Source organism: Hemiscyllium ocellatum, chromosome 6, assembly GCF_020745735.1.
Source record: "Hemiscyllium ocellatum isolate sHemOce1 chromosome 6, sHemOce1.pat.X.cur, whole genome shotgun sequence".
Classification (NCBI taxonomy): Eukaryota; Metazoa; Chordata; class Chondrichthyes; order Orectolobiformes; family Hemiscylliidae; genus Hemiscyllium; species Hemiscyllium ocellatum.
In genome coordinates, this window is record NC_083406.1 from 80737133 (window position 1) to 80756489 (window position 19357).

Below are 19357 nucleotides of genomic sequence, written 5' to 3' on the forward strand. Positions count from 1 at the left end.
TCATGAAACTTGTCTAAATCCAGTCATTGGCCATTATTCAGCAAGGAATAAGCAAAAACCTCAATAATGACCTGCAGCCCAGTGAGCAAAGGCACCTCCATCAGACAGGTTCTACTTGTCTAGAGATGAACGTGACAACCCACACAAACCAAAAACCTAGAAAATCAACATTGAAAAATTTGCAGTGGATGTGAATTTTGATAATCCTGATTCCAGTTATGTTAATGCCACCTCCGGAACAGAATGGATATAGAATAATTCCAGGCAGTGTCTTCCTTGGCTCCACTCTGACAGTCCACTGCAGATAGTGCTATAAGTAGACTGTTTTTATTTTCCAAGAAGGCCCAGGAGGTCAAAGGGTTAAACAGCAGCAGGAGTTTTATTAATGAAGTGTGCAAGCAGCAAGTTTAGACTAAGCTGTTTTCTTGCCCAAAGAGCAATGGCATCATCATGACATCATATGATTGGACTGTTGTCTACCATACTTAGTAAAAAAACACAGCAACTATTATAACTTAATCTTCTAGTGTTAAATTGACTTTTTTAACTACAAATTAATTTACTTGTTTAGGAATTTAGCTATTTAAAGTGCAGATGTTACTGTATTTCAACTTAAAGGGTGCAGCCCTACTCCGTTTCCTGTTAGCTAGGTAATCTTATGTCCTTGCCAATACGTTACTCTAACACCATGTGTCTTAATTTTCCACACTAACTTTTGAAGTAGCACTTTATCACATTATTCTGGATTTTCAATTCTAAATCTAGATTTCGAAGCATTCTGCCAAGAAAAGCTTGTTTAAAATATCTTTAATTCATTACAATAATTTGGCTATTTCCATGTTTACCAATTACTACAAACAGCTTACATTCTGTGAATTTTTTTGTTATGCTAGTAGAGGTTTTAATCTACATTGATGTTTCTGCATCTGCTAAAGGGGAGGCAGTGGCCTCATGGTGTTAATGCTAAACTGTTAATCTAGAGAACCAGGTAAAGTTTTGGGGACCTGGGTTCAAATCCTGCTAGAGCAGGTGGTAGAATTTGAATGCAATTAAGAGTCTAATGATGACCATGAATTCATTGTTGATTGTTGGAAAAACCTATCTGGTACAATAATGTCCTTTAGAGAAGGAAATCTGCCACCCTCCCTGGTCTAGCCTTCATGTGATACCCTTAGCTGGTCGAGCCTGCATGTAACTACCCTCTGGACAACTAGGGATGGGCAATAAATGCTGGCCTCACCAGCAATGCCCACATCCTATGAATGAATAATTAAAATAAAATGAAATAAACTATATCCTGTCCCTGTAATCAGTGGCTGCATTTGTAGCCAACATTACTACTAGGTGATGTACTTTGTGTATGCACAGAATTGGAGCATTGCAAGGCTACATCACTGCCTGTGACAGTGTGGCAAGTGTCTGTAATAAAGATGGAGCTGCCTGCATGTTGACAGGGTAGAAACTCTGGAGTGAAACATCAGAAGAACTGCAGATGCTAGAAGTCAGATACAAAAACACAAATTGCTGGAAAATCTCAGCAGGTCTGACAGTATCTGTGGAGAGGAATCAGAGTTAACATTTCAGGTCTGGTGATCCTCCTTCAGAAGGCTCTTGTGTAATGCCCAGCCTCTAAGTGCTAATATGTTGCAAATAATTCCTGGAGTTTGCTTGTTTATGAAGTTGGAGAAAATGTATGTTTTCTTCAACTGGTTACATGTTTCTTCAGTGAGTAAATGCATTAGTCTTTCACTATCTTTTCCAATAGGCAACAGTGAAATATTCTAGTTACAAAGGTTTCAGTAATTACCCACCAGAATGGAGTTACAGCATACCAGAGCATCCCCTCCATAGGGAGATCTGTCAAAATAGAAAGGGCTGCTGCCTGGGATGCAGTGCAGGGTTGTAGCTGATGCTTAGCCTGTTGTTTATTACTGAAAGTGATTGGAGTGCAAAATGGAAGGTTTTAAGATAACCCCTTGGGAATTTTCAATATCAAGAAGTGTTTTGATAAATAGTTTATGATACTAATGCAAGTGTTCAAATATACAGTGGTCGGTCATCTGCGCATGCACAGAGTTATACTGTTGGACCTGAGCTGTTGGTTCTAGCAAATGACATCCAGGAATGATCTGTGTATACACCTGTGTATGTGCAATTGATTCTCAGCAACTATCTTCAAAGGCAGTGCTGTATATCCAACACTAGTAATGGATTGTTCTTGTATTTTCAGATACTTCACCGCTTGACAGCAAAAGCTCTTATTGGAGATTATGAACATGGTAATCTGGACACAAATGAAAGTGAACATGAGGTATGTACAATCTTTTATCATATTAATTTTGTGAATTGTCAATATCTCCCAAAGTCAGGTTCAGAGGCAGTGCTAAAGTCAGCGGTGTATTAGTCCCGCTTTTGGATGGTTCATACTTGTAATATGTTTGCATGCCATCAATAGTCATTAACATTTTTCAATAAAGATCTACCTTCAAGATAAGGTCAGTGGTGTGTGAGAATCTTGTCTGGCACTGTGATATGCACTTGTTGGTTTTGTTCAGTTGTGTTTAAGGTCAGCAGTTTTCCTTGTTTAACAAGGAAGGGGAATAGAAGAATGGGTTCTTGGCTGGAGGCTTGAGATTAGTAAATTTCAATCAGTGTTGTGGGTGATTGTATGAAGAAATGAAGTGAGAAACTCTAGGTATCTTGGGCGTGATGAGGAAAGTCATTCAAGGTATGAAAATGAGAGGATTAAAGGGCAGTATCAGTATTGTCCAAATATGTATCTGCCCAAGATATTGGCTTTACAGAGCTTACAGTTCTCTACAACACTGCATTTATCCCTGCAGAAATTGGTTTTGTACAATGTCCTTTAATGCTGCTGGAAGTTTAGCCATGTCCCACAGAATACTGAGTACAACATCAGATACTAATATGAATATGTAAGAAATAATGAATGCATAAAACACCATACTGTTTCTTCCACAATAGAGTGAATGTTCCTGACCCCCCTTAACTATGAATGCATGCAAGTATATCTAATTCTCTGTCTAAACTAACCTCAACAAATAATAGTGATACGTGGATGACTACAGTGAATTCAATGTCATATGAAATACTTAGAATGAAATTTAATTTTGAAATAATTTGTACCACTTTTGCACTTTCAAGACTTAGGTTAATGGTAGCATAATTAGGCAACAAAATTTTGGGTGTAATGCAGAGCATCCAGGTTTGTCCAGGAGACCCTTTAAATTACGTGTAAATGCAGATATGTCAATTGATGGGATTTCGCCATGAAAAGCTTCCCCAACCAATAAATCAAATGTAGTTTGTTTGCAAGCTACTTGCATTTATCTGGATGGGATGTCCTTTAGGAGATAATTTAAAGTATTTGATAAAATGCAATGAATCAAGCCATTCATTCAATTTGAAACGTCACAGGGAAATGACATTGTGAGGTGGTTGATCAAACAGCAATTTATTATGATTGGAGATACACTGTCCAAAATTGTTTGAAGGAGGTTCATAGTATCATTAATAAAATAATGGTATACATAAGCAAAAATGAGACATTTTTAGCAAAATGTTACTGCAGCTGTGTCTGGGTGAAGTCATTAGTCCGCTCTATAATGATATAGGAGCAGTGATTAAAATGCAGTCCTTTTGCCAGGTAACTCAGTCTCCCAGGGTCTTTGATTTCTAACTTATTGGTGGCTACATGCAAAGTTAATCTTGAGTAAGCAAAGAAACTGGCTCATTTGTAGCATTTTCCTGTGAAAGAATAAGAAATTGTAGGTAAATGATCTATTTTGTTTGAAATGTAGCAAGGAAAAGGATTCTTGTGATTGCAACATTTCAAGGAGAACTGTAAAGGGAGTCATTAATCAGATGAAAGACCCTTTAGTTAATAGGAGTGCTTAGCCATTTGTAGGAGTTATTAAGAGTAAAGAAAGTAGTATATCCTGTATGTGAACCCCCAAAAAGCATTCAAAACACTCATAGAATGGAGGTGAGATGAGATCAGAGTGTAACTTAGCTGGATCATGAAATAGGACTTCAGATTTATTTACTGCTTTCTGCAAAAATCTGGGATATGAGCTGGCAACTGAGGCATCTCTAATGGATGGAAGGATTGATGTATCCTGACCAAATCTCGATGTGAGTCTGATCTAACCATGGAGCAGCATTTAGCAGACATTCAAAAAGCGCTTTCAAGATTCACCTGTTCTTCCTTGCTGATTAACAATAGCAATATAACCAAAAACAACCGAGAAAACTGCTGAGCATAGAAATGCAACTAAATTATGGTGGGCTGCTTTTTAACTTTTACATAATTATCATCCTGATCATCTGTGCAATACATTGGCAGCATCCAAATGAAATCAATCTATTTTGTTAATTGGAGAATTACAATGAGAATAGACTACCAAAATTCTGTTGAAATACTTAGGAAATTAGGAATTTGAAAATAAATATGATTCATAACTGAAACTCCAATTTCATGCAGCATTTTTATCAGTGAAAAAATTAACATTTTCATATCCGGAATGCTTTTTTAAAATCTGAAGTTGTTTCATCTCTCTAAGTTGTTGCACTGTGCCTACAGGATAGATGACTTTGCAAAGGTGATGGTATAATCTTGACATCTTTCCTTTTTAGATGAAGAAGTCCACTCTGAAATCATATATCATTGAACTCAGCAAAGAATATTCTATTCTGACTCAGTTTACTAGTTTTCTAGCCATTGAAGAAAGGGTAAGTACAATTTAACAAGACAAAAACACAAACACTAACCTAAAACTTTCAGGACTCTTGTATTCCTAAATCAATGTGTGGAAACTATAGTTTTGTTCTTGCTGATCTTTGCTAATGATGCTTTCACCCTTGGGCCAAGGAGTTTTGATTTTTCAGTTTTACCTGGGGTACTGGTCATGCTGGCAGGATGGTAGACTTTATTAATACATATCCACTATGTCAGTGCAGAGCCAGAAAGCAGTACATTTTTGGAGAACCACTTTTCAGATCACCATTTTTGCAATTTTTTTCAATCTTTATTTCTCTTAAATTTGCTATCACATGCTAGTCAAAGCCTTTATACCTTCAAGACTGTCATCACTGCTTTTCATATTTATAAGCTTTTAAAATTATCAACAATAACGTTAATCATTTAGTTTATTGAAATTATCCCATACCTTCAAAGGATTGCTCCTCCTTTTTTGATTAACATCAGATTTTATATTATGCTTGTCGAATCATACAACGCAGGAAATAAATCAGAATAGCATCATATGCCAGTTCTTTGAATGAGGCACCTAAAGAATTCAATCAGCTGATCTTCTTCATAGGCCTTCATATTTCTCATTTTTAAGTATGTATCCAATTCTATTTTGAATGTTGTGTGAATCTGCTTCACCAGCCTTTCAGGATTGATTTCTAAGTATACCTTTCGAGTAATCTAAACGAATAACAAATGTTCAAAATTTTAGAATAAGTATGTTTTTATACTTGACATCATTCACTTTACATCAGCAATTTAAACTTAATGTCAACTTAATTCTTGTTTTGTTTTGTTTAGTACGAGCAGGAAGAAGACTTATCCTTCGGCCCATCTATTCAGGAGCTTGCTGCAAAAGAAAGTGTGGATATTCTGCCATACATGGACTGGGAGAAACAACTCATAATGGGAGCTTCAAGGAAAGCAAGTGTAAAGAGTATTTGGTGTTCGAGTAGCTAAGTAATGGGTTGACTCAGAAATTTCAGGAGAGTAGGTTATTTATCCAGTCTGGTCAGTTCAGTGCCTGCCATAACAGTCTTCCGAATGACCCACACTCAGACTTCAAAATCAGTAATTGTGTATCTGGCTGCCATATGCATTGATTATATTCTTTTCAGTGGCTTTCATTTAAATCCTTGTTTCAGTTTAAAATTTTAAAATGAAAGGCATTTGGGCGTATATATTTCTAATCAATGTGTTGCAAAATGAGTGATATAGGATCATTTGCTCATTTTAAAACAGTGCTTGATAATCAGTTCCATTACAATCAATGTAAGTTAGTATGAGGCAATGCACCTAACAGACAAACTATCCAAAGTGTTATTTTGTACCACATCAAAATGAATTGCTATGGCTTGAAGTTTCGAAATAAATGGAAGTGGATGTACTGTTCAAGCTCTAGGCAGAGAGTAACATGTCATGGAGAGTGCTGTATAAATGCTGGTGTCTTTTGAACGGATTGTTCCCAACTATCATCAATGCAAAAGTAGCTGGGCCAGATTTATTGCCCATCCCTGTTTGCACTTGAGAAGGTGATCTGTGAGTTTGTTAATCCCACAGTGCTTTTAGGAAGGGAGTTACAGCAACAGTGAATGAACAGTGATAAGTACAAAGTAAGGTTAGTATATGAATGAATGGGAACTTGTGGGTGGTGCTGCTGCCATGGACCTTCTGTCTTTGTACTTCTAGGTAGGCAGTAGGTGTTGATGGAAGAGCTTTGATACTTTGCTACCTCATGATGTGTAACTGGTATACACTGCTACTACTGTGTATTCGTGGTGCAGGGTATGCCCATTATAGTGGATTGCTTTATCCTGGATAGGGTTAAGAATTACTGGAGCTGCACTTATCCAGACATGTGGACAATATTCTATCACTCTCCTGACTTGTGCCTTGTAGATGCTAGACAAAGTTTTGAGTTAGAAGGGATTTGCTCACTGCAGAATTCTAAGCCTCTGACCACTTCTTGTAGCCACAATATTTATGTGCTGATCAAATTCGGTTTTTGGTTAATGCTTACCATCAGATTGTTGATTGTGGAGGATTCAGTGATGATATATTGAAAGTCAAGGGACGATTGTTAGATTCTCTCTCGTTGGAGATGGTCATTAGGTTCCTTGATGCCGCACTCAGTCAAATGCAGCCTTGATTTCAAGGGCAGTCATTCCCACCTTTCATCTGGAATTCAGCTGTTTGTCCATATTTGAACTAAGGCTGTAATGAAGTCAGGAGTTAAGTATCCCTTGTGATATCTAAAGTTGCCATCAGTTATTGCTAATGGCTTGGGATGTGGCAAGATCTGGGAAACACCTTCAAGACTATTGCCAGAATGTTGTCAGAATCCAGAGCTTTTGCAGTATCCATTATGTCTAGCTATTTCTTGATATCATGTGGGAAATCAAATTGGCTGAAAACTCACATTTATAATGCAGAGGCTCTGGATGAGGTCAAAATGGAACATTCATGTCGCCCTTATGGCTGAAGATTGTTGCAAATGCCATCAGCATTACCTTTTGCACTGACGTTCTAGGCTCCACCATCATTGAGGATGAGGATATTTGTGGGGTCTCTTCTAATGAGCTGTTCAATCATCATTGAAGAGTTGACAAATCCCCAGGGCCTAATGTCCTTCACCAGGGAGTGTTGAAAGAGATGGTCTCAGAGATATCCATTGGCAACCATCTATCAAGCTTCCATTTATTCTGCAGCAGTACCTACAGATTGATGCTACTGGCATAGCATAATATTGCCAGTTATTTGAATGAGGTACCTAATGAATTCAATCAGCTATTCTTCTTCATAGGCCTTCATATTTCTCATTTTTAAATATATATCCAATTCTCTTTTGTATGTTGTGTGAATCTGCTTCACCAGCCTTTCAGGATTGTACTTCCAGTATAACTTTCAGAATAAACAAAATTGTTCCAATCTCTATAGGAGTTATTTTGCTAATTATCTCACATCTGGTTACCATTCCTTCTGACAATGGAAACACATTCTCCTTGTTTAATGTATCATAATGTTGAACACCTTTATTAAATTTCCTCTTTGCCTTCTATGTTTTAAGGAGAATTGTTCTAACTTTCTCTAGTTTCCCCATGTAATTGAAGTCCATTATTCTGGGCACCATTCTAGTAAATGTTTTGAGCATCCTATCCTAAACTATATCACTATATTCTAGACTTCGACATCCTTCATGACATTTATCTGACCCAGATGCAAACATTCTAATTCTGACTCTCTAGTACTCTCTCAAAGTGACGAGGACACTTGCCAGAGAGGACAGCATGTAATAAGAATTTGAGTCTGGAATCTTTTAACTTGGGCAGGCTGTTGAGCTACAACTACCACATTGTTCCAGCTGACCAGAATATTCTCCCATTCTTAATGCTTGCCATTTGCTTAATGGAAGAATCTGAAGGTTGATAATCAACCAATTTGGCCATGTTATGAACATAGTTTTATGGGTCAACAGTCCCTAGAGTGGAACCCGAACAAAGTGGAATTGCTACCGAGTGTCACAAGACCTCCTGTGGAATGTCAGTTTACAGGGCCTTAACATGGACTTTAGGAAAGTGAGAACAAGGGCTCTGTTGCTTGGCATTTAGGTAGTTAGCTATATTCTCAGTCCCCAGCAGTAGTGTCTTGTAGTGAGCAGCAGTCAGAAAACACTGAAGTCCAAAAGTCATAATGAGGTAAGAGAAGAAATTGCATATCAGTAGCAAGAACCCCTAAATGGAATAGTGGAAGCTAAAGTTATGTAGGGGTATGGGTGGGTTGCGCTTCGGCGGGTCGGTGTGGACTTGTTGGGCCGAAGGGCCTGTTTCCACATTGTAAGTAATCTAAATCTTTAGAATCATTTTGGAAACATTTGATGTAATTATTGGTAAACATTGAGATGCTTCTGAGTAGCTGCATTAAAGTGAACTGAAACCTTCTCTGATCCACAGTAACCCTGCATGCTACTTCGTTTTTGTCAAAGAGTAAACTAAGGTTTCATACTGCAAAGTGTGAATTACACATAGCATCAGAACATCATATAGCCACAAGCTTACACAGAAATAGGCTCTTCTAATTGAACACGCAGAACTCTGGAGATCCAATGCTAAATAGTGTGTTCTTTCCATATGATAATGTTTTTTGAGCTTTGAAATTCTATGCCATATATTTATCAACACAAAATAAAGCAAGATAAAGGCTCACTGTCTTTACTACAACTGAGCATTCAAACGGTGTTACTGAGAATTGAACATGATTATTACTGTTGGCATCTAAAACAAAATTAAATTAAACAAGTAACAAATTTTCAAAATATTAGAGTAAGTATATTTCTATACTTGACATCATTCAATTTACATCAGCAATTTAAACTTAATGTCAACCCATTCTTGTTTTGTTTAGTACAAGCAGGAAGAAGACTTACCCTCCGGCCCATCTATTCCGGAGCTTACTGTAAAAGAAAGTGTGGATATTCTGCCATACATGGACTGGGAGAATCAACTCAAAATGGGAGCTTCAAGGAAAGTGAGTGTAAAGTGTATTTGCTCGAGTAGTTAAATAATGGGATGACTCAGAAATTGCAGGAGAGTAAGTACTTTATCCAGTTTGGTCAGTTCAGTGCCTGCCATAACTGTCTTCCAGATGGCCCACACTCAGACTTCAAAATCAGTAGTTGCGTATCTGGCTGCCATATGCATTGATTATATTCTTTTCAGTGACTTTCATTTAAATCCTTGTTTCAGTTTAAAAGTTTAAAATGAAAGGCATTTAGGTGTATATATATTTCTAATCAATGTGTTGCAAAATGAGTGATATTTGCTCATTTAAAAACAGTGCTCAATAATCAGTTCTATTTCAATCAATGTAAGTTAATATGAGGCACCTAACAGACAAACTATCCAAAGTGTTTACTTTGTACCACATCAAGATGAATTGCTATGGCTTGAAGTTTTGAAATAAATGGAAGTGGATGTACTGTACGAGCTCTAGGCAGAGTGTAATGTGTCATGGAGAGTGCTTTATAAATGCTGGTGTCTTTTGAACAGATTGTTCCCAACTATCATCAATGCTAAAGCAGCTACTATCTGATTTTATAATTAATGCACAGAGTGTAAACATCACTGGCTGAGCCAGATTTATTGCCCATCTCTGTTTGCACTTGAGAAGGTGATGTGTGAGTTCGTTAATCCCACAGTGCTATTAGGAAGGGAGTTACAGCAACAGAGAATGAACAGTGATAAGTACAAAGTGAGGTTAGTATATGAATGGAGGGGAACTTGTGGGTGGTGCTGCTGCCATGGACCTTCTGTCTTTATACTTCTAGAGAGGCAGTAGGTGCTGATGGAAGAGCTTTCATATTTTGCTACCTCATGTCGTGTAGCTGGTACACACTGCTACTCTACTACTGTGTATTTGTGGTGCAGGGTATGCCCATTAAGTGGATTGCTTTATCCTGGACAGCGTTAAGTTTCTTGAGAATTGCTGGAGCTGCACTTATCCAGATATGTGGACAGTGTTCTCACATTCTCCTGACTTGTGCCTTGTAGTTGCTAGACAGAGTTTTGAGTTAGAAGGGATTTGCTCACTGCATAATTCCAAGCCTCTGATCTCTACTGTTAGCCACAATATTTATGTGCTGATAGAGTTCAGTTTTTGGTTAATGCTTACCACCAGATTGTTGATTGTGGCGGATTCAGTGATGATATACTGAAAGTGTTAGATTCTCTCTCGTTGGAGATGGTCATTAGGTTCCTTGATGCCACACTCAGTCAAATGCAGCCTTGATTTCAAGGGCAGACATTCTCATCTTGTGATATCTAAACTGGCCATCAGTGATTAGGTTATTGCTAATGGCTTGGGATGTGGCAAGATTTAGAGCACATCTTCAAGACTATTGCCAGAATCCATAGCTTTTTCATTATCCATTGTGTCTATCCACTCCTTGATATCATGTGGAAGAAATCAAATTGGCTGAAAACTCACATCTATAATGCAGAGACTCTGGATGAGGTCAAAAAGCAACATTCACGTTGCCCTTCTGGCTGAAGATTGTTGCAAATGCATCAGCATTATCTTTTGCACTGACGTGCTAGGCTCTACCATTATTGAGGATGGGGATATTTGTGGGGCCTCTTCTAATAAGCTGTTCAATCATCACTGAAGAGTTGACAAATCCCCAGGGCCCAATGACCTTCACCAGGGTGTGTTGAAATAGATGGTCTCAGAGATATCCATTGGCAACCATCTTCCAAGCTTGTATTTATTCTGCAGCTGTGCCTATAGATTTGAAGATTGCCATTGTAATCCAAAAACTTTAGAAAAGAATGAGAGAGAAAGCAGCTAACGAAGGACCTGTTAGCTTCACATCATTAGTATGGAAAATGCTGGAATCAACCATAAAGGATGTGTTTACTGGATATTTAGAAAATAATTGTCTAATTGGACAGAGTTAATCTGAATTTATGAAAGGGGAATAATGTTTGACAAATGCTGTGGAGGTTTTTGATGATGTTACTAGTAGAGTCAATAAGAATAAACCAGTGGATGTAGTGTATTTGGATTTTGAGAAGGTTTTTCCAAAAAATCTTACACAAAAAGTTATTAACAAAATTAAAGAACATGGGATTTGGGTAATATACTATTATGGATTGAGAAGTTGATTAATAGTCAGAAAGCAGAGTGTAGGAATAAATGAGTCATTCTCAGATTGGCGAATCTGCATCCAGTGGGGTACCAAAAGAGTCAGAACTTGTGCCCTGGCTGTTCACATTTACATTAATGGTTTGGATCAGGAGACCAATTGTAATTATTTCAAATTTGCAGATTATACAAATTGGTGAGAATGTGAGTTGTGGGGAGGATGAAAAGAGGCTTTTAAGGGGTTTACACAAGCTATGTGAGTGGCAAGAGATTGGCAATATAAATATAATGTGGTTAAGTGTGAAATTATTCACTTTTGCCAGGAGGAACAAAGGTGCAGAGTATTTCCTAATGGTCAAATGTTAGAATGTGCTGATGTCCAAAGAGACCTTGGTATCCTTGTTCTAATAATCACCAAAACCTGGCATGCGGCTGTAGTGAACAATTCAGAAGGCAATTAATATGTTAGATGTTATTTCAAGAGGATTTGAATACTGGAGCAAAGTATCATTTCAACAACATCGGAACAGAAGTAGGTCATTAAACCCCTCAGACCTGTTTTACCATTCAGTGAGATCATGGCTGATCTACATAGATCATTGATTTGACTCCACTTGGAATATTGTGCACAGGTCTGATCCCCTCACCTAGAGAGGAATACACTTGTCATAGAGGGAATGTAATAACATTTCATCAGACTGATTCCTGTGAGGGTAAAACTGTCCTATGAGGAGAAATTGAGAAGTCTCAGCCCATAATCATTGGAATTTAAATGAATGACAGGCAGTCTCAAAAACACCTCCAAAACTCTTAAAGAGCTAGAGGAAAAGCAGAAAGGATGTTTCCATTGCTGTGTGTCTAGAGCCAAGGAAAGAATCTCCAGAATAAAATCCAAACCACTTCTTCACTCATGTATAGTGAATCTTTAGAATTTTCTACTGCAGGGGGCTGTGGAAATTCAGTTATTGAGTAAGTTCAGGATAGAAATTGATAGATTTCTAGTTACTAATGACTTCAAGAAATGTGTGGATTGCATAGGAATATGCTGTTGAGTTTGCTGATCAACCATGATCTTACATAGCAAAATAAGTTAGAGGGGCTGAATGAACTACTTCTGCTGCTATGTTCCTTGCATAAATTGCAGCAAATGTAAATAGAATTTAATTTTGTCTGATATTGACATTTGACCTTTTGTTTTTGGATCGTGGATTTAAATAGTTAAGATTTTTAAATAAACAAAATAGTTTAATATCTAATTATTCTTGTTATGGACTAAGCCAGACCACTCAAAACATTCTTAAGCAGGCAGCGCAGACAATAACTTTGCAATTTGTTTTGGCAAGTGTACAGTGAAAATTACTTGGATTAAGTTAGCTAGGTTGACTACTAGATTTTAAAATAGTCAAAAGTTTGATCACAAATTTACACAATGAAACACAAAAAACAGAATATAGAATCCCTTCAGTACTCAACCGATCCAACTACACTTTATTATGCTGTTCCAAATATACACAATAGTCCCATTAAGCAAACCCCCTTTAAAAACCAGTATAAATGGAACACGTGCTGACAGGTTGAAGTTGAAGAGCAGAAGAGAGAGAGTTTCCACACATCTCCCTGTTGAACTTCCAACCAGTTAAAGACTAACTCAACTGCTCGGCTCAGCTCATCTAGAGAGCTGACCACTCCCCTTTCTTTAAACAGGTCACTTCTAAAGCATGACCACTTTGGCCTGAAGTCTCATCTGTTTACATTAAAAACAAAAGGCCTCTCAAAATCGTTTTCATGTCTGTACCAAACCAGACTGTTTGGAGTCCAAGCCTGGTTTATTACTCCTCTGAAAAAAATCAAGGACAGAGTCTCCTTGAGCTAAGGAACAGCTTTTAGTAAAGAAAAAGGCACTAGCTTTGTCACATTCATGAATCTTGCTTTATCTTTTTTACTTCAGATTTCGTTTGCTTCCCTTTTTTGAAATTTATGACCAACTGTGGCTGACAGTTTCACATCTAAAATATTTAAATCATGATTTAAAACCTGCTTCCCCAGCTGGAAGTTTTTGGGTGAGACTTTCTGCATTGCCCCTACCCCATCTTTGTGTCCCCCAGTATCACCTCTGCCTCCTGTTTAGCAGTGATGAATGCCACTATGTTTCCTGATTTTATTGAAGCAGTAGGTCTGCCTATCAGCAGGCATTGGTATTGAGAATAATTTGATATTGGTGACATGTTGGATTAAGCTGGAAACAACACAGGCAAAATCCATTTTTAAAAATCTTTCCATGTCTTTTCATTTGGACCAGATGAAGCAGAAACTTTAAAGCTGGCACATATGTGGTGATGAGCCTATAATACAGACATATGTTTGACTTCTATGTGACATAGCTTGTTATTTTATAATGTGCTACGCAGTGTACTATCTACTAGTGTTGTTTAATGATGTTCATAGCAGTTTGTTTCAGTAATTAATGTGCTGTATGTTGAACTTATAGGAACTGTTGCAAAAATGGGAAGTTCCCAAGAAAAGCTTTTCAAAGGAAAGTAATGGAGACTATGCTGAAACTTGTTATAATGCAAAACAAATTGACTCTTTAGCTCCTACGAAATATTTCTTGACGAAGAGTGCATCACTTACTCCTTTTGAAAAGAGTAATCGTAGATGTCGCCAAGCTGTAATCCACAGTGAACGAAAAGCATCTCTGCATAATGTATTCAATACATCAGTGAAATTGGCTACCAAAGAGAAAACTAATGATCAGTCTTCAAAATATTCTAGCTCAGCTGAAAAGTTAAGTTGTTCATCGGCCGCAATGAAACTTAGTCTTGAAGATGGTCCGGTTTTCCAAGGTTTTGAAAGTACAACACATTTTAATTCAGGATTTTTAGCAACTGGTGCTTCTGATATCAAAATGACATCATTTGATGCATCATTTCCATCGTTTGCAACTGTTTCTGATGGAAATCAATCATTTTTTGGTTTAGATTCTTCAGTAGGTGCATCTCCTTCTTTTGGAGGTCCAGATTTTTTAGCAGCAACAGTCTCTTCTGATGTAAGTTCACAAGTGAATGACCCACCTGGCTTAATAGCTGAAGATCACAGTGACTATCCTAGACGTAAACAAAAATGGTGTTCTTCAATATCTCCGTTATTTTCTTTTTCTCCTTCAGAAGCATTACGTTCTACTTATTCCATAGATTCAGCTATTACAAATGGAGTACCATTTAGTTTTAGTTCAATGCTACAAATTTCACCAGCTATAAGTTCAGAAGTTTTTGAGTCTGCTCTTTCAAAGACTTCCCAGGATCAAAATATGGTCAATCAAAATACACCACAATCTCTATCCAAGGACACCAGAGATTCACACATCTCTCCGACATCTTCAAATTTTAAAAAACTGGATAAACCTAGAACAGCATTCGGTCATCTTAAACAAGTCCGGTAAAAATGATTCATATTAAATAGTTTTCTCAATCTTGTTTCTTTTGAATGCATGCATCAACTCCTACATCTAGTAACATTAACTGAAAATTAATGGAATTTTTTTGATCATGTTAAACAATGTGATAAATCCTGCTAAATGTGTGTTCTGTGTCTGCCTTGTCAACAAATTGCAAGTGCGCTGTCTGTAGCACATTCTCATGTTAACATGTAATATATGCGAACATTATATATAGTTTATATGTACAACATTTTACAAAGAATCTTCCAGAGTTGTTAATATCAGGTAACTGTGGAGAAGATCATACTAATATGGACCAAACTTGGAAAGATCCATTCAGTATGCCCATTATCCGTCACATGGTGGTGACATAGATGGTTATATTTCCCCAATGAATATGCTTGTAAAGGTGATGTCTAGCTCAGCTGCAGTGACCAGAAACATTTCCATTTCTTATTTATGGTGAGTTAGCTGCTCTCACTGAGCCATGAACAAAGACTAGGTTGCAATCAGCTATAATGTATCAGACTAAGATAGTGAAAAGTCAAGATCCCAATTTCCAGTTACTATTCTGATCTCAGCTAGAAAATAACTGTGGATGTTGGGACTCTCTGCTTTTGTAAAGCCTGTTGACAACAACTAGTTGATTCTTGCATGCATTTAGACAAGTTAACGAAGATACTTACAATACTAAACCCTGGTCAAGACCCACACCTTCAGGAAGGCTAGAAAAATTAGTAAGAACTGGGAGCTTGAGAATCCGAATGAGTGGTTAATGAAAGTGCAGAGAAACATGATTTTGAATGTGAGAAAGCAACTTTTTTTGGGTCTATTATTTTCATTAGTGACTCTGGAAGAACAGCAAAGATGTTTCTTAATCAATAGAAAAGTACTTCAGCTTTTCAGTGTAATGTCAGGCAAAAAATTGTTGAAATAAAAACAACATTGCTGGAGAAACAGATGAAGCCTGGTAGCATTTGGGGAGGAAGAGAGTTAATGTTTTGATTCCAAAATGATTCATCTTCAGTTTAATTTTTAATAAAATCCAATATTGTAACTGAACAAAAATTAATTTACCCTTTAAAAATATGTTGCAGCATTCATAAACTGAAGAAAGGCTCAGAAGAGGTACTAGAAATAAAGAATCTAAAACTAAAGCAAGGCACACAAGAAGATTCCAAGAAACAAACTGAGAGGATGGTTGGCAGTTTTCAGAGAAAGAAGAAAGCTACACAGAGCGTACTAAGAAGCAGAAATTGTGAAATACCTTGGGTGGAACTCTTTATGTGGCAAAATAAGGTAATTTTTAAAAACTTTTTTTCTGAAAGATTTGTTGAATTGCTTCCTTCCTTGATTCCATCATTTATATGTTCTTTCTGTCTTCCTGTGTTTGGATGTTGGGGTGAAATGTTCTGTGTCTTTGTGCCCAAAGAAAGGGTATTATGGGCTTAAAGTGAATATGCAACATAAAAGACCAAGGAAATTCAGTTGCAGGTCTGTTATGTACATAATTAAACAGCCTGCTTTTTGATGTCTTGTCTATTGATCCCTGCACAAGATTGCATGACTGCTCATCAGAATTATTTCATCACCGGGCTCAAGAGTTGTTTGTATAAGTTTGCTGCTGCTACTGGTTTAGAGTAGCGTAGATTTAAAAATTGTTTTTTGAATGCTGCAAGTAACAGCAATTTTAATGGTGTTTGCCTCCAAGTCCCTTAGTAAGTGCCAGTACTGAACAAGTGTTTTGATTCATTACTACGATCTTTAACAGACTATTTACCATTTGTCTCATGACATCTTCTATCATTTAATGTTTTGCACCCTCTATGCTTTTCTTTTTCTTTTGCTTTTCCTCACCCTTTCCTCTTTACCAACAGCATTTGGTAAAACCTATCACATTTCTACCTGTCTTCAATTCAGAAGAAGAGAGTCATATTGAACTTGAAACGTTAACTCTTTTTTTTGAGCAGATGCTGACAGCTCTGCTGAAATTATCCAGCATTTTATTTTTATGTCCTAATTTCCTAAATTCGTACTATTTTGCTTTTATTGTTGTATTCATTGTTTTGTTGGTTTTGATCGTAATATTTTCCTTTATTTTGTAGAGGGGCTATTGGAATTTTACATCTGACCTTGGAGTTTTGTTCGAAATTAAGTTGGAATATCTAACAGATGTATTTCTTGTGGAAAGAGGCATTAAATCTCTAGGTAATCAATATTTTAGACTCCATTTGTGCATTAATCTGCAAGTGAACTATAGGAAGCAGCAGTAATTATTGTGAACAAAATTTGAATCAGAATTTAAATCATTGAGTTGGGGATGTTGGAAGTGGGGACCATCCAAATGTTTGACTGGATGAGACTGGTTGGAAGTGAGAGATCATGTTATGAAATCATCAGGGGTACAGTGAACCTTATAATTGCTCATATGTTCCTGTTTCATTTCTGATCTTGTTTCTTATGAACAGGAAGCAGAGAGTATGTGTGCCTTTTTTGTGTTGGTAAGCTGTCACTATTGGAGAGCCTCAGGATTCAGTAGTATTCCTTGGTTATTTAAATGATTTTGATGAAGGGTTTAAATGTAGAGTTGCTGATGACAGCAGGATAGGTAGGTACATGGGTAGTAAAGAAGATATAGAGATTCTGCAAAGGGACATAAACAGGGTTAGGAAGTTGGTTAGCTCAGTAGCTGGATGGCTGATTTGTAACTAGAGTCATGCTGACAGCAGGAGTTCAATTCCCTTACCAGCTGACATTACCATGATAGCTCATTTATTAACTGCCAAAGTTATAGCTACATTGAACTTTAATGTATCATACTCCTTCCAGTCAAATGTTAAAGATCATGGCCATGCCAGTTTTTAGTTCTCAATTGCAGCAAAAAAGGTTCATAAATGAAACGTTTGTTTACAAGAGTAAATAAGTTTGTCTATTTCAGTATGCAAAGTAACAAGGGTCAAGACTTCGATTCCAAGCAGTAGTGTTTGGTGTTCACAATGACAAGATAGCTAGCTAGAAGGTCACCCACAATTTGTGATGCATACCACATCCTCAACTCTTGTTCTCAACCACTTCCCTCGCTGAGGCACGGAGACCCTTGGGTTAAGCCACCACTAATTGTCTCTCTTTAATGAGATAGCAGCAGGATTATGGCAACTTTTACTTATAAACAGGATTAAGTGAATGACAGAAATTGGCAGATGTGTATATGTAATGTGCATAATTTGAGTGTGTCCATTTTAGGAGGATGAATAGAAAAGCAATACACTATTCAATTGGAAAGATTGCAGAATTCAGTGGTTACAGGGGGATCTGGTGTCCTGCTACATGAAGCACATGAAGTTAGTAAGCAAGTACAATAAGTGATTAGGAAGCCAAATGGAATGTTGTCATTTATTGCAAGGGGGAAATTTTACTGCAGCTGTACAGACCACAGATTGAGAACTGAGAACAATTTCAATTTTGATTGAAAAACATATAATTGTTTTAAAAGCAGTTCAGAAAAGATTCATTTGGCTTATTCCTGGAGATAAATGGGTTATGTTAAGAAGAATGGTTGAACAAGTTAAGTCTTTATCCATTGGTGTTTAGAAGAACATGAGATGATCTAATTGAAACAAGCAGCATCTCAATAGGATTGGAAAGGTGGATACTGGAGGATGTTGCCCCTTGTCGGGAGTGTGAAACAAGGGAACTTAGTTTAAGAATAGAAGATCTCCCTCTTAAGACAGAAATGGAAAATGTTTTTTGTCTCAGACAGTCATTAGTGTGGACTTCTCTTCATGAGAAGGTAGTGGAAGTTGGCTCTTTAAACTTACTCAAGGCTGAGTTAGGTAGACTTTTGATAGACATGACAATCAGTAAAGGCTTTTAAGGATGCAGACAGAAAAGTGGAGATGTGATCACAATCCGATCAAATAATCAGGATCTTATTGAATGGGAAAGCAGGCTCAGTACTCCAAATGGCCTACTGCTGCTCACAAGTCGTATGTTCTTTTGTACTTTGTTAGATTTTACTTAAACATTGTAGCTGAATATAAAATGTTAATCCATATATCGTAAGTTGTTAGATCATGTAACACGTTCACGTTAGTATGAAATGCAGTAGGAAACATAATGTTAAAAACCAAGATGTGGTATGCATCACAAATTGTGGGTGACCTTCTAGCTAGCTATCTTGTCATTGTGAACACTAAAACACGACTGCTTAGAATAAGTCTTGATACTTGTTACTTTCCATTCTGAAATAGACAAACTTATTTACTCTTGTAAACAAAGGTTTCATTTGTGAACCTTTTTTGCTGCAATTGAAAACTAAAAATTGGGTTTGGAGGGATATGGGCCAGGAACAGATAGATGGAACTAATTTAATTTGGAATTATGTTTGGCATGGACTGGTTGAACCAGAGGATCTGTGTTCATGCTATATGACTCTATGCCTCGGTGATTAAGAGCCCATGGTGTTCGGGGCAAGGTACTGGCATAGATAGAGGATTGGCTGAGCGGTAAAG

At 37.2% G+C, this 19357-nt stretch overlaps 1 protein-coding gene across 2 annotated transcripts in view; it reads left to right on the plus strand.

Moving 5' to 3' along the window:
- The window catches only part of parp4 (poly (ADP-ribose) polymerase family, member 4), a 140600-nt gene that overhangs the window by 111575 nt on the left and 9668 nt on the right, over positions 1-19357 (plus strand). Inside the window, exons 28-34 of one of the 2 annotated variants that reach the window (XM_060826065.1) lie at positions 2231-2311; positions 4657-4752; positions 5573-5701; positions 9173-9295; positions 13899-14845; positions 15944-16145; positions 16952-17054. In XM_060826065.1, coding sequence (XP_060682048.1) covers positions 2231-2311; positions 4657-4752; positions 5573-5701; positions 9173-9295; positions 13899-14845; positions 15944-16145; positions 16952-17054 — 1681 coding nt within the window. The remainder of the gene's footprint in view (positions 1-2230; positions 2312-4656; positions 4753-5572; positions 5702-9172; positions 9296-13898; positions 14846-15943; positions 16146-16951; positions 17055-19357) is intronic. The other variant, XM_060826067.1, reaches the window with a different exon arrangement.